This window comes from Chelmon rostratus, chromosome 22 (assembly GCF_017976325.1).
Source record: "Chelmon rostratus isolate fCheRos1 chromosome 22, fCheRos1.pri, whole genome shotgun sequence".
NCBI classification, from domain to species: Eukaryota; Metazoa; Chordata; class Actinopteri; order Chaetodontiformes; family Chaetodontidae; genus Chelmon; species Chelmon rostratus.
This window is the reverse complement of record NC_055679.1, coordinates 19,329,751-19,343,069: the sequence shown is the minus strand read 5'-3', so window position 1 is coordinate 19,343,069 and position 13,319 is coordinate 19,329,751. Positions and strand designations below refer to the sequence as shown.

The following is a 13,319-nucleotide window of genomic DNA, read 5'->3' as shown; positions in this document are numbered from 1 at the left end:
GTATCTGTCTGTGTGTCTGCAGCCCGAGTGGCGGAGGCCACGTGGAGACCAGCCCCCCGTCCTCCCCCCCTCTAACCCCCCAGATGAGGAAGAGGAGGCTGTACAGCGCCGTACCGGGACGCACCTTCATCGCCACCCGGTCCCACGTCCCCCAGGGGGCCGGAGAGATCCAGCTGCACCGAGGAGAGCGGGTCAAAGGTCAGACAGAATGAACCCGTGTTGTGTTTGTGGCGAGGACAGACGTCCGGTGTGCTGATCCCGACTCTGTGTCCACAGTTCTGTCTATCGGTGAAGGAGGATTCTGGGAAGGAAGCGTTAAAGGAAGAACTGGCTGGTTTCCTGCTGACTGTGTTGAAGAAGTCCAGATGAGACAATATGACCCACGACTGGGTGAATAATCACTCGGATGCACAGACGTACTACATGTGAGGTACATTTCCTCCTGTACACTGTGTTTATTGACTGCTCTTCTGTTTACGTCCATGTATGTTTCAGAGACGCGGGAGGACCGCACCAAGAGACTGTTCAGACATTATACTGTAGGATCGTATGACAACTACACCTCCTACAGGTAACACACCATCATTGCACCTGCAGGTCACTACACCTCTCCCAGGTAACGTACTGACGCCGCACACTCCTGGTTGGTTGGTTAATTTTGTGACTTAAACACAACACAAGCATATAAAATAACTTCAGTCAAAGAGAAACATGAGGGTACAAACAGGTGGAATCCAGAATATCACATGAGGAAGCTGCTTCACACATAATAGCTAAAAAGATGAATTAGTCTTTCTCTTGATTGATGCATTAGTGTTAAAAACATGAAGTCATTCTGAGGAAAGCATGTGGAAAAAACACAACTTTTTATGTGATGAATCATGTATGTACTGTATTAGTCACTATTAAATGCAATGTATTAATTTATAATTAATTATTTAATGAATACTGTATATATTTATGATGTAGACAAAACACGTTTATTTTATTAACGTGTCATAAGCAGTTACAATATAAGATGTGAAAATATCAGTAAATACTCTGGATGATAACACTTTATTTGTCATGTACAAAGTACTTAAAGCAATACAAAAAGGTCAGTTTAATTTATACATGAAAGAATTTCAAATCTATACAGTATATACTTTTACACATGTAAAGCACACATACAAACACATACAAACACATATATAGAGCCACTTTATAGGAATACCATAAAAAAAGAATAGTTTGTACTTTTACTCAAGTACAAATTCAAGGTAATTGTACATAACATCAGTACTTACATGTGAGAGGCAAATACTGTACGTTTTACTCCACTACATCTGTATGACAACTTGTTACTTTTCAGATTATTTCATTCCTGTCCAGTGAAAACCACGTATCTCCAGATGTTTGTGATAAACTGAAGGATGAAGTTTTCCTTCATGTCTTCTTCAGCTAAATAAACTGTTTAAAAAGCCTCTTGGATCAGCTGAAAATGCTTCGTCACAGAGCTGAAAACAGGCTGTTTATCTGAGATACGAGGTTCTCACAGGACAAACATGTGATGATCTTATAGAATATGATGCATCGCTGCAGATTAAACCAGCCAACAGGATATAAAGTAGTTCAAATGAGCTCAACCTGAAACATCTACAGCAGGAATATTAATCCACAAACATCAGAGATGATGAGAAACACTGACAGGAACATTTTACTGATAATACTTGAGGTTTTGAATGCAGGACGTGTACTTGTAGCGGAGTATTTCCACAGTGTTTCAGCCTCATCACTGTTCTTTTACTGCTCAGTTCTCTGTTAACCGTGAAAATGTTGTGATAAATGTTTGTGTGTCAGCGACTACGTGATCGAGGAGAAGACAGCCGTGCTGCAGAAGAGAGAGAGCGAGGGATTCGGCTTCGTCCTCAGAGGAGCTAAAGGTAGAGAGGATGGATGGATGGATGGATGGACGGATGGATGATGGAAGAGTGGTGGGTGTTTGGAGGTGTTGGAAAGAAGAGAGCGAAGTCTTCAGAGGAAGAGCAGTAAAGTTTAAAACTCCTCGCTGTGTTGTTTCATAATAACGACAGAATCCAGCGAGTCTCATCGCTGAAAGCAGCAACGACGCCACGGTGACGTAAACTGGGAAGCAGAAGGCGGATTTTTAGGAGTTAAACTGGGAACCAGTAGAGTTCTGATGGTTCTGCAGAGTTCTGGATGATCTAACGGTCCTGAGGAAATTCAAAGCCAGTCCACTGAAATCCTGATCAGTCTGTTCCTTTAAACGTCTTTTCCACCTCTCTGTCTTCTTCTTTCTCAAGCTGAGACCCCCATCGAGGAGTTTGCCCCCACCCCGGCGTTCCCCGCCCTGCAGTACCTGGAGTCCGTCGACCAGGGGGGAGTGGCCTGGCGGGCGGGGCTTCGGACCGGAGACTTCCTCATAGAGGTATCAGCCGTCCTCTGACGCGTGGCGTCGTTAGATCTCTGAAGTGCCGAACGCTCACCGCCATCACCTGTGTGTCTGTCTGTCCAGGTGAACGGCGCTGACGTGGTGAAGGTGGGTCACCGGCAGGTCGTCTCTCTGATCCGTCAGGGTGGAAGTCGGCTGCTGATGAAGGTCGTATCTGTTTCCAGAAAATCAGAATCCAACCTGATCAGGAAGAAAGGTTTCCTTACTGCATTTCATTCACTTCCTCCTGTGGCAGCTGGTTTTATTTACCGATATTTCATGTTTCATTTCTTTTATTTGGTTACACTGATGTCTTTTATAAATTTAACACAAACAGGATTTAGTCAATTTTCTCAATTTAAAATTAATTCATGATATAATAATCATATGCCTATAAAAATAATATAAAGACTATAATAATTAGACTTTCTCTCAGTTCAAACTGAACAAAATAAGACGTTTCCTGTTTTTTTATGATTGAAGTGAGAAATAAACTAAACTTGAACTTCAATCCTTTGCCATAAATAGTAAAATAACAAAACATGGTGATTTCACTGCGGCCTGTGTTACTGTGCGTTCACTAAAGGAGCAAACTACACAAAAGCTACACACCGTGTTTGTTTCTCTGCTCCAGCCCCAACTGTCATCTGATTGGTTCTTGTCTTGTAGCTCCACCCCCTCCAAAACGAGCCCCCAGCACCTCGTTGACACTCCGATCCAAGTCCATGACCGCTGACCTGGAGGAGATAGGTAAAACAAACACACACACACACACAGAGCGCAGAGTTAAGTCAGACTGTGGGAGTGTGTGTTGGTGACCTTTGCTCTGTCTGCAGCCAGGAGGAGGCGCATCGGTGAGTCTCATGGATCGGATGTGTTGGTGGTCGTGGTCATTCCTGTCTACGTGTGTTTTATTTGTTGTGATGTCACGCTGCACTGATGATGATGATGATGATGATGTTGGTCTCATGGCATGTTGTTGGACTGATGTGATGATGTCACAGTGATGTCACAGCCAGGGCCGTAGCTGAGGACACTGAACACACGTCCTCACCCACACCTACTGAATCCACAGTGTAAAAATACTCTGTAACAAGTAAAACACATTGAAAATGTTAGTGAAGCAAATCGTTTGGTAACCATGGTGACACATATGTCCGTCAGCGAGCGTATTAATAGGTCAAAAGCAGCTGTGCTCATTAAGTCCATTAACGGTGTGTGACAGCGACCCCACAGCTCTCAGCCTGTACATAACGCCTCCTTTTCGTCCTGTTTGATTCATAACATGCAGTCGATTTGAACCACAGGTGTGAACACACCTGAGACCATCATGTGGGTGTGGGTCTGGTTGGTGGCTATGGCCCTGCCCGCTGACCTCACGTTCACAGCTGGTGTCATGTTGTTGTTGTTGTGGTCATGCTGTGATGTCACGAGGCCGTGTCATTACTGTTGTTCGTTTATTTCGTTTCGATCACGTCTCCACCCTCCAGAGAAACTGGATGAGATGTTGGCCGGGGGTCAACAGGAAGTCGTTCTAAGGGCCCGCCCATCAGACGACTTCAGAGCAGCGACGGTGAAGCAGAGACCGACGAGCCGACGCATCACGCAGGCTGAGATTAACGTAAGTGTTTGATGGTCATGAACAGGGACATGTCCTGATGATCTGAAGAGGGACAGTTCCGCACGGCAGGCTACGCCATAGTTCAGGGGTTTCCTACCCAGAGGTCGGGACCCCCAAGAAGGCTTTGCTAGATAAATCTGAGGGGTCCTGAGTTGATGGCACTGCTACACTGTCGGCCAATTTCTGCGATTTTTTTCTAGAACTGCTGCCTAATTTTGCATCTTTGGGCCTCTTGAAATAAAGAAAAAGTCATTTTTGGTTGAACGAGTTGCAGCTGGTCTAAACAAACAGAATGCACATGAATGCAGAATCTGTAGGTACGGGACAAGATTCACTCATTCGTCCATTTGTAGTCTGAGGCGTATCGACCAATCACGGTTAGCTGCGTGCAGGTAAAGAGTCTGTGTAGAGAATGAAAGAAGCTCATCAGCGATCTGGTGTTGATCCAGATATCTGCTGGCGACACCAGAAGCCTGAAACACCGGCCGTCGCCCCCAGAGGCTGAATCATCGTCAGGCGATAGCTGAGTCTTCTAGATTGCGGCTGGTGATGAAGGGTTGTTTTGTTTTAAGGGGTCACAAATTAAAAAGGTCGGGAGCTCCTGGCTGCCACATGGAGACATCAAGGACTGTGATTGGCAGCTGGTGTTCTCTAACTAGTTCCTGCTGCTGGTGGAGGTTATTCAGGGTGGAGATACTGACTGTTCTCTAGAGCCGACGAATCAACGTAAACACAGCAGGAGTCTCGAAGTTACCTGGACGAAAATTTAAGTTCAGATTATTAGAAATCTTCAGTGTAGAGAAGAAGAAAATAATTCATTATAGTCTGGACTTTTATGCATGATTTCAGACTAAATGTGTGTGTGTGTGTGTGTGTGTGTGTGAAGTCCTTGTTTGAGCGTCAGGGTCTGGTGCCCCCCACCGCTCCAGAGAAGAGCACCATGGCTTTACCTCGAGGGATGTCCAGAACCAAGAGCTTTGGTGAGACGTACACACATGGGATTATACAGTACATGCATAAATATTATTATTGTAGATGGTGGTGGAAGTACACGTAGTAATACCACTGTGGAAAAATAGAAGTACTAGCATTAAAATATCCACAAGTTCAAATACTCATGCAGAATGGCCCATTTAGGAATAATACACAGCGTATTTTATTACTCGATTATAATTATTGATGTTTTAATACTGTTGTAGCTTTAATCTACAATAATAAATCTAATTTATTAGTCGATTTATATTTTGTATTAATAATCTGAATCTGCAAAGTAACTAAAGCTGTCACTTAAATGAAGTGAATTAAAAAAATACAATATTGGCGTCAAAGAGTAGAAGTCAAAGTCGAAGTACCAAAAAATTGTACTTAAGAACAGGATTTGAGTAAATGTACTTTGTTACATTCCACCGCTGATTATATGTACTTGCTTAATTTGATTACTATATTTGTATTGATGGAAGATGATGAAATATTGACTTTACCATTGCGATCATAACATTTCAACATCACAACACGAGTGACATCACAAATAACTATTTGTTTATTCATTCATTAAGTTTTTCATGCATTTCTTTATTTAGTTCAGGTTAATTAATTTGGTTAATTTAGCGATAATTCTTGGGTCTTTTATTTGGTCCGTCTGTCATAAAATTGATTTTTATATTTAGTGACGTATCAAAAGTCAGTTTTATTTTTTTACCTGAAGGTTTGGTGTTTATAGTTTGAAGTGTTTTTTTGGATAACTTTGCGTTAACGTCTCCATGGTTACCACGGCAGGAACACCTGAGGACGACAGGATCACGGCTCTGATCAATGAAAGTCGGTTTCCACGGAGCTCCTCACTGACAGACAGCTTCATCCCCCCTCCTCCTCAAACAGCTCCACCCCCTCCTCCCTCCGCCTCCTCCACCTCCTCGCTCTTCCTCCTGGACTCCGGCCCTCCCCCCTCCTTCCTCCCCCCTCCTCCTCCTGCCAGAGGAGAGGGTCTAACCCGGTCAAGCTTCAAGCCCGGTGCTGAGCCGAGGCTCCAAGAGCTCTCTGATTCACCGACGAGGAGCCACGCCCACGCCGAGCGCCAGAGGAAGGCGAGGTCGATGATCATCCTGCAGGACACGCCGCCGCCGCTGCAGCCTGACGCGCACGCCGCTGCCACGCACACACTGCACACTGCCACACACACCGCCACACACACGCTTCACACCGCCACACACACCTCCACACTGTCTCTCCACAGCACCAGCCCCGCCCTCGGTCACTCGCCGCTGTCACGCCGCCGGGGGCGACCAATAGAAAACCCTTATGCTAACGTGGGACAACAGGCTGCGCCCTCCAAGCCGCAGAGGAGGAAGTCACCTTTGTTGAAACAACTTCCTGTTGAGGAGCAGGGTTAGGATTGTTCAGACCTGTTTTCTTTCTGATTCTATGGAGTTACATTTGTGCCTATGGGGGGTTTGTTACAGTTTCAAGTTTCATCTACATTAAATTCCATTAACTAATTTATATTGGTTGGTAGCTAGCTAACTTCAACCCGTGCTCTGCAATAGCTAAGCTAGTTAACATTAGTTGGCCGACTTGAAGACTGACATGGTTTTGCAGAACAGTGAGCTAAATCTAATTAATATTTATAATGTCTTTGCAGCATAGCTGTCAGTTATCAAGTTAGTCAATTAACAGTTAACTACTGGTTATCTAGCTACCAACCAAGATACCTAACGTACGAATGGAATTTCATCAAGGTTACCGGAACTGTACAAACGACCTCCATACGGCTGTGGTGTGACCATTCTCGGAGTTCTTCCCTTGTGACTTGATTCCCTACCAGAGATCAACCTGCAGACAAAACAGCCAATCAGAAATGACCTACTGAAATTGCAGCACGCTGTAAAATGTGTCCGATTGAGCGAGCGTGCAGGAAAACTTGGAAGCACGCACACAAGTGGATTTGAGCCGATGAGTAAAACTAAATGAGAGGAAGTACAAATGAGTGCTGATAATAGCAAACCAGCAAATCTATTAAGTTTGATTTTTGTTTTCTCAGATTAAATGATTCCTTCTTTGTGCTTGCAGAAAACATTATCGTAACAAAACATTCAACTAAGTGGTCTGGACTCCTGATCGTCAGTCTGACTCCTTGTTTTTTTTTTTCCCCCCCCAGGACTTGGAATGAAAGATCACGATCCAACCAAATTAGAGCCACCCAGCAGCCCCAGCAGGGCGGAGCTGTACCAGCAGCAGGTTCTTTCGGAGCGCGCTCGGGTTCAGGGTCGCAGGTCGTCTCTCTTCCTGTCTGTGGAGGGAGCCGGGTCAGAAAACCAGGTGCCACCCCTCCTGACTCAGAGCCATTCAATGGACGACCTTGGCGAGCTTCCTCCTCCGGCGCCAGTCCTGTCGCCCTCACCAACTCCTCACACCTTCCTCCACCCACTGACAGGAAAACCTTTAGGTCAGTCCGACTGCACTCTCATTTGTTCTTGCACAGAGTCTGACTGCTGAGTCTGGATATATTCTGCGCGATTTGATGACAGTTATTGGACTGGTACCTCAGCGCGCTGCTTAAAGATTGGTACCAGGGTGTAAATTCAGATCCACAAAAACATAGATAGGGACCTAGAATGCAGCCTTGAGGTACTCCGCAAAACAGAACAGGACCTAGGACAGAGTTGAGGTCCTGCACAGTTCAGTGGTTCAGTTACCACGAGCAGTAGTAAATTGTCAAAGTGGTAAAGATCTATCCATACTAAAACTTCCATCTTTAATCTTCTCTTCTCTCCCCAGACCCCTCATCTCCACTCGCCCTCGCTCTTGCTGCACGAGAACGAGCGCTCACTGCTCGCACGCCGAGCCCCGAGCCTCGACTGAAACATGTATCTGCCTCCACCACACCTATCCCCACCCCAGCTGCCAGCCCAGAGGGCAGACACAAGCGAACCCCTATTACCACCCCACAGAGCAGCCCTGAGCCACGATCTAAACGCACCACCCCTCAGACAAGCCCAGAGCAGCGAACCAAACGCACCACTCCCCAGACCAGTCCTGAGCTGAGGCATAAACGCATAACCCCGCCCTTGTTCCCTGATGGACAGGTGGAGCGTCCAGAAACAGAGGGAGGAGTAACATCACCTGCCGGCCCCTCACCTGAGCGCTGGAGACCCACCCCCTTGCCCACGCTGGCCAATGAGAGTCACTCTGCTCTGATTGACAGGCGCAGAAGCCTCACCGTGGGCAGCTCAGAGGAGGAGGGCGGGGCTTACACAGTGACACTCCCACCAGCATTGTTGTCATCCAGTGATGAGGAGACGAGGGAGGAGCTCCGTAGAATTGGTCTGGTAACTCCACCCCCTGCATTTGGTGCTACTCCTGCCCCTCCTCCCCCATCTTCCCTCACCTTGTTGCCACGACGAGGTGGGGAAGGAGGGGGAGGAGAGAGTGGTCCTGACTCTCTGGGTAGACGAGGAGATGAGGAGGAAGGAGGCGATGAACGGCTCCACGACAGCTCCTCCTCACCCAGCTCGCTCCCCCCTTCTATCACCTTGGCCTCCCCTCCTGCTCCGTCTTCCCCTTCCTCCCCTCCTGCTGCTCACCCTTCCCCTTCCTCCCCTGCCACCTCCCCGATTGCTCTTAAGCCACGCCTCCGTTCACCTATTGGTCGGGGCCGCTCTTCACTCCGGGACCCGCTGCTGAAGCAATCCTCAGACAGTGAGCTCCTCCCGTCTGCTGCGTCCTCTTCCTCCCCTTCTTCCCCACTCTGTTCCTCCCCCACCAGCGGCGGTGGCCGACAGCCGCGCTATCTGTTCCAGAGGAGGTCCAAGCTGTGGGGAGGTGGGGACGACCGTGGGGAGGAGCGGCGAGGCCTCAGTCCGGAGGAAGGGGGAGGTCGTCCAGCAGCACTGGGAGGTCAGGGGTCAGGGTCGGCCGTGGATCTGACCAGCCGGTCAGCATCAGCGCTGGAGCTGAGCGGCAGGGCAGGTTCTGGTCTGGATCTTGCTAATCGGCTCCAGCTGCTCAACAAAGACAGTCACTCTCTGGGGGAGGAGCCGAGTCCCCTCGATCCGGGCCGGAGATCACCAGTAGGAGGTGCCAGGTACAATAAACTGCCTTATATTGTAAATACTGTAGTACCAGATAGTACTACTGTCTGTGTGTGTGTGTGTGTGTGCGCGTGCACGTATTGTAACAGAATCTGTTGTTTGTGTTGTTCCAGATGTGTGGACAGTGGACAGAGTAAATCGTATGTTTTTATCTCTGGTAAACATTTCTCGTTTCGCTAAGAGATGATTTTCATTTGCTAACCGCTGACTAACATGCACCTTCTTTGCAGATGACTAACTACTAAATGTCTGCAACTTCTATCCAACCCATGGTTTCAATTGACCATTTGCTAAAGACCTCCCCCGAAAATCAATCGTCCAAACTGGCATCTGAAGCAAAGCCTGTCAAGCTTTGTATGTCTCAACATGTGGCATCTATGGTGCTGTCTAAAAGGGTTTTGCACAGAAAAAGTCTGAACGGTGGTCTGCCTTTTAGCCTTATGTTAACCTAAGGTCACATGTGTGCTGCAAACATTAGCATATCTGACACAGCTGTTAGCATTGCATTAGTTATTATAAATCAGTAGTCTTTGTCGCTTGTTGTTGTCACTTGCCAAGCACCCAAAAAGCATTTTGTTAGTATGATCTGATAATACTGCTGTATCATACTGGTGAAAACTAGCAAAAACAATGCTGACTCTTTATTTGTCTTCTACATGGTTTGTTAGCCAGTGATGATTATTGACTTCTGTGTGGGACATACTAGCTTTAGCCCCAGTCCTTTGCTATGTTATCATGGTGTATGGACGTAACCATTAAAGACATATTATTGACCAAGCAAGCTACCAATAGCTCATAAAGCTCATAAAGTCTGCCAACAACAGTTACTGTAGGCAGCAAAGCCACTGCTGTTTGAAATCAAGAAACTTGTTTCTCAAATTTCTAAGAATTTTGAGGTAAACCTTCCGCAATGACCTTTGTAAACCCAGTATGTGCCTTAACAGTAACTAAGGGGAGCGGGGCTTAACGAATGGTCAATTAGCTACTCCATGTCAACGTTCATGTTTATTTATATGCTGTTTAATGTGTTGCAGGTTGTTCTCTAGTCTTGGTGAACTCCACACAATCTCCCAGCGAGGATATGGTGCCAGTTATACAGTCCGACCAGGAAGCCGCTACCCCGTCACTCGCCGGAGCCCCTCCCCCTCTCCCTCCCCATCTGATAGGTCAATAGGGCTTGCTTCCTCCTGCTCTGAAAGGCCAGATCTGAGCTCGGGTCGCGGTCTAACCATCCTGAAGTCGTCCAGTCTCAGTCTCCCCTCAGAACCGAAGGAGGTTCGGTTTGTGATGCGAAGTGCCAGTGCACGAACCAGGTCCCGTTCACCCTCACCTTCACCCCACGCCTCTCCCTGCCCCTCCCCGGTCCTCAGCGGGCCCCTGTTGGCCCTTCGGCCATGGAGGCAGCGGCCCCTCAACTTGTGGAATAAATATGACGTGGGTGACTGGCTGGAGAGCGTGGGCCTGGCCGAGCACCGCCAGCGCTTCCAGGAGCACGAGATCGAAGGCTCCCATCTCCCCGCCCTCACCAAAGACGACTACGTGGAGCTGGGCGTCACCAGACTGGGACACCGAATCAACATCGAGAGGGCACTCAGACAGCTGCTGGATGGTTCCACTTGACCCCTCACCTCTGACCACTAACCTCTAGGCATCCTGAACTGTGACCTCATAACCCCTGACCTCTAGTCAGACACTAGGCCATCTATTTGACTAGAATATCTTAGCAGTGACTGAATCTTTAGACCTTTTTACCAACGTGGAGCCCAGCTCTCTGAGTGATCTCGGTGACGTTTTGGCTTATCAGCTCTTTGATCAACCCAAAAGGACTGGTAGCACTAAGGTCTGTGTCGAGCATTTAGCTTTAGTGTTTATGTTTTTAGCAGTTTAGACCTCCAAGTTTTAGTTTGGCCTTCGTCTGATGCCACAAAACCCTCAACCAAATTTGTCATTCAATAGCAAAAAGAGAACAATTGAATGAAAAGTCCAGTGAGCGTTACGTTAGCTGCTGCTGTCACAACACAGTCAACCAGGCGGGAGCTGATGCTGATGCTAATTGTGGCTGATTGCTGCCGTGGATCCAACATTTCCTCTGTAGTTTAAAGCCGTTTGATGTGACAGGGCTTTCCTAACAATGGTAACTAGCATGTCCGTCATTTCCAATAGAGAGAGCGCGGCATGCAAGATGTTACAAGCACATTTTCGTATTTCAGAAGCTGTAAGCAGCAAGTTTTTGGATTTCAATCGATTATTAAAATTATTTTCAAATTTCAGTTAGCTATCTCTGACTGATTAACAGGCTAATCTGTTAGATGGAGTTGATAAACTCCATCTAACAGATTAAGAGGGTCTGCACCAAGTTTCTCTTGTTAACATTCTGTGCTAGCTGGTGAAATAGCTGTTTTAAATAATGACGTACGGTAGCTGCTAAACAAATAACTTTCTTTTTCTGTGTGTTTTGATGTGGTTCACCAGAAAACACCTGAGAGGCATCGTGTTCTACAGTATTACGTTAGCATGTGGCTTACTGAGCTAATTAGCGCCAGACACAGAGCTTTACTGCCAGTCCCAGCAGGTGACGGGTCATTGATCAAAGAGCTGATCTGACAAACTGATTGATGAGACGGGTTGTTGTCCTCGTGCCGTTCTGCTTCCCCGATGAGTTTAGCTGGACTTTTGCTAGCAGAGCTGGATGATTAGCGAGCTACTGGGAGTCTCTACCTTAACAACACGAGATTAGCTGAGGATTTTTCTCCGACCTTTTACAGAAAGTTCTTGTGACTTTTTTTTGTTTTGTTTTTCAAATATCACTCATGAAGAATTTGTGTTTATTTTGAGTTCATATCTTAATACCGATCATTTAGAATTTATGAATAACAAGTAATAATGTGGTGGTGACGACTTATCAGAGTTTCTAATAGTTTGGAAAATGATTTTGAGTTCCTTATGATTTGACAATGAGTTGAATTTCAAGGTCGTTTCGGTGATGTTTTGGAATTCATAATGATTTGTCAATGAGTGTGACTTTGTGCTGATGTGCTGTGTGTTTCAGGGAGAGCTGCAGCAGAGCTCCAACTGTAAACCTCTCTGGTTTCTAACCTGCTTACTGAGGGCTTACTGTACATGGTGCTATCTGTTTAAAGCCATTTGTACAGAAAATACCTTTCTCCTTCCCCTCCTACACCTTCCTGACACTGACACCTGAATCTCTTAGGTTAACCCCAATCTAGTGTGGCTGTACCTGCCACAACCGTCCTGCAGTAATGGTAACTCACCAGGAACAGGCCATATATGGAGTTTCCTCCCTGCCATAGTGGGAATATCTTCCCTGCCATACACGGAGTTTCCTCCAGACCATATATGGAGTTTACAACAGATTATAAACGGAGTTGCCCAATTACAGTTTAGTGTGCCTCGTGTGTCACAAAATTTGTGTTTATGAGTAAAGATGCGGTCAAACCGAAATGCATTCCTCAATCATCTCAACAAAAGAAGACTGATCCAGCCTAACAAATGATTCAAACTGACTGAACCCATGAAATCACAAGTTTCTCTAGTATCCAATTCCAACAGAAAACATCACTCATATTCTTAAATATCACTGCACAGTGAAATTCTACAGATCAGACGAGGAATGCTGCTTTTCTTCAGTTAAACAGGTTGATGACAGTAAATTCAGGCTGGATTTTATAACCAAGATTCTTCTTCAAGCTTGGAGACAATTTAAATGTTTTTTTGTTTGTTTTTTACCTTAAACGCATAAAGATGAAAACATGATGGAAATAATATATTTCATAGGTCTTGAACATAAAACCCTGATTCCAGAAAAGTTTGGACACTGACATAAATAAAACAGAATGTGATCATTTGTTAACCCTCTCTGACAGAAACTCACCTGAAAACAGCACAAAGTCAATATTTTTACTGTCTGAGCTCATCAGCTTCAGTGATCTTTGTAAATATCTGCTGATTCTGAATCTGATGCAGCAACACGTCTCAAACAAGTCGGGACAGGAGCAACTAAAGACTGGGAAAGATGTGGGAAGACGAGGTGATGGTATCACGATTGGGTCTGAATCATTCTGGAGAGGCTCGGTGGTTCACAGCGAGGGTTGACACGGACACTCCAGGAAACTGTTGTCAGTAAACACAGTTTGATTGTTAATGATTGATTCTGGTTTTA

General features: G+C 46.2%; 1 protein-coding gene across 1 annotated transcript in view; it reads left to right on the top strand.

Moving 5' to 3' along the window:
• shank3b (SH3 and multiple ankyrin repeat domains 3b) overlaps positions 1-13,058 on the top strand; it is a 31,804-nt gene extending 18,746 nt beyond the window's left edge. The window contains exons 13-26 of the mRNA XM_041963505.1: positions 23-198; positions 277-390; positions 496-571; positions 1,840-1,922; positions 2,304-2,428; positions 2,516-2,648; positions 3,101-3,181; positions 3,922-4,052; positions 4,939-5,032; positions 5,829-6,437; positions 7,207-7,494; positions 7,827-9,132; positions 9,253-9,279; positions 10,174-13,058. Coding sequence (XP_041819439.1) covers positions 23-198; positions 277-390; positions 496-571; positions 1,840-1,922; positions 2,304-2,428; positions 2,516-2,648; positions 3,101-3,181; positions 3,922-4,052; positions 4,939-5,032; positions 5,829-6,437; positions 7,207-7,494; positions 7,827-9,132; positions 9,253-9,279; positions 10,174-10,759 — 3,829 coding nt within the window. The 3' untranslated portion in view covers positions 10,760-13,058. The remainder of the gene's footprint in view (positions 1-22; positions 199-276; positions 391-495; positions 572-1,839; positions 1,923-2,303; positions 2,429-2,515; positions 2,649-3,100; positions 3,182-3,921; positions 4,053-4,938; positions 5,033-5,828; positions 6,438-7,206; positions 7,495-7,826; positions 9,133-9,252; positions 9,280-10,173) is intronic.
• The last annotated feature ends 261 nt before the right edge of the window (positions 13,059-13,319 follow it).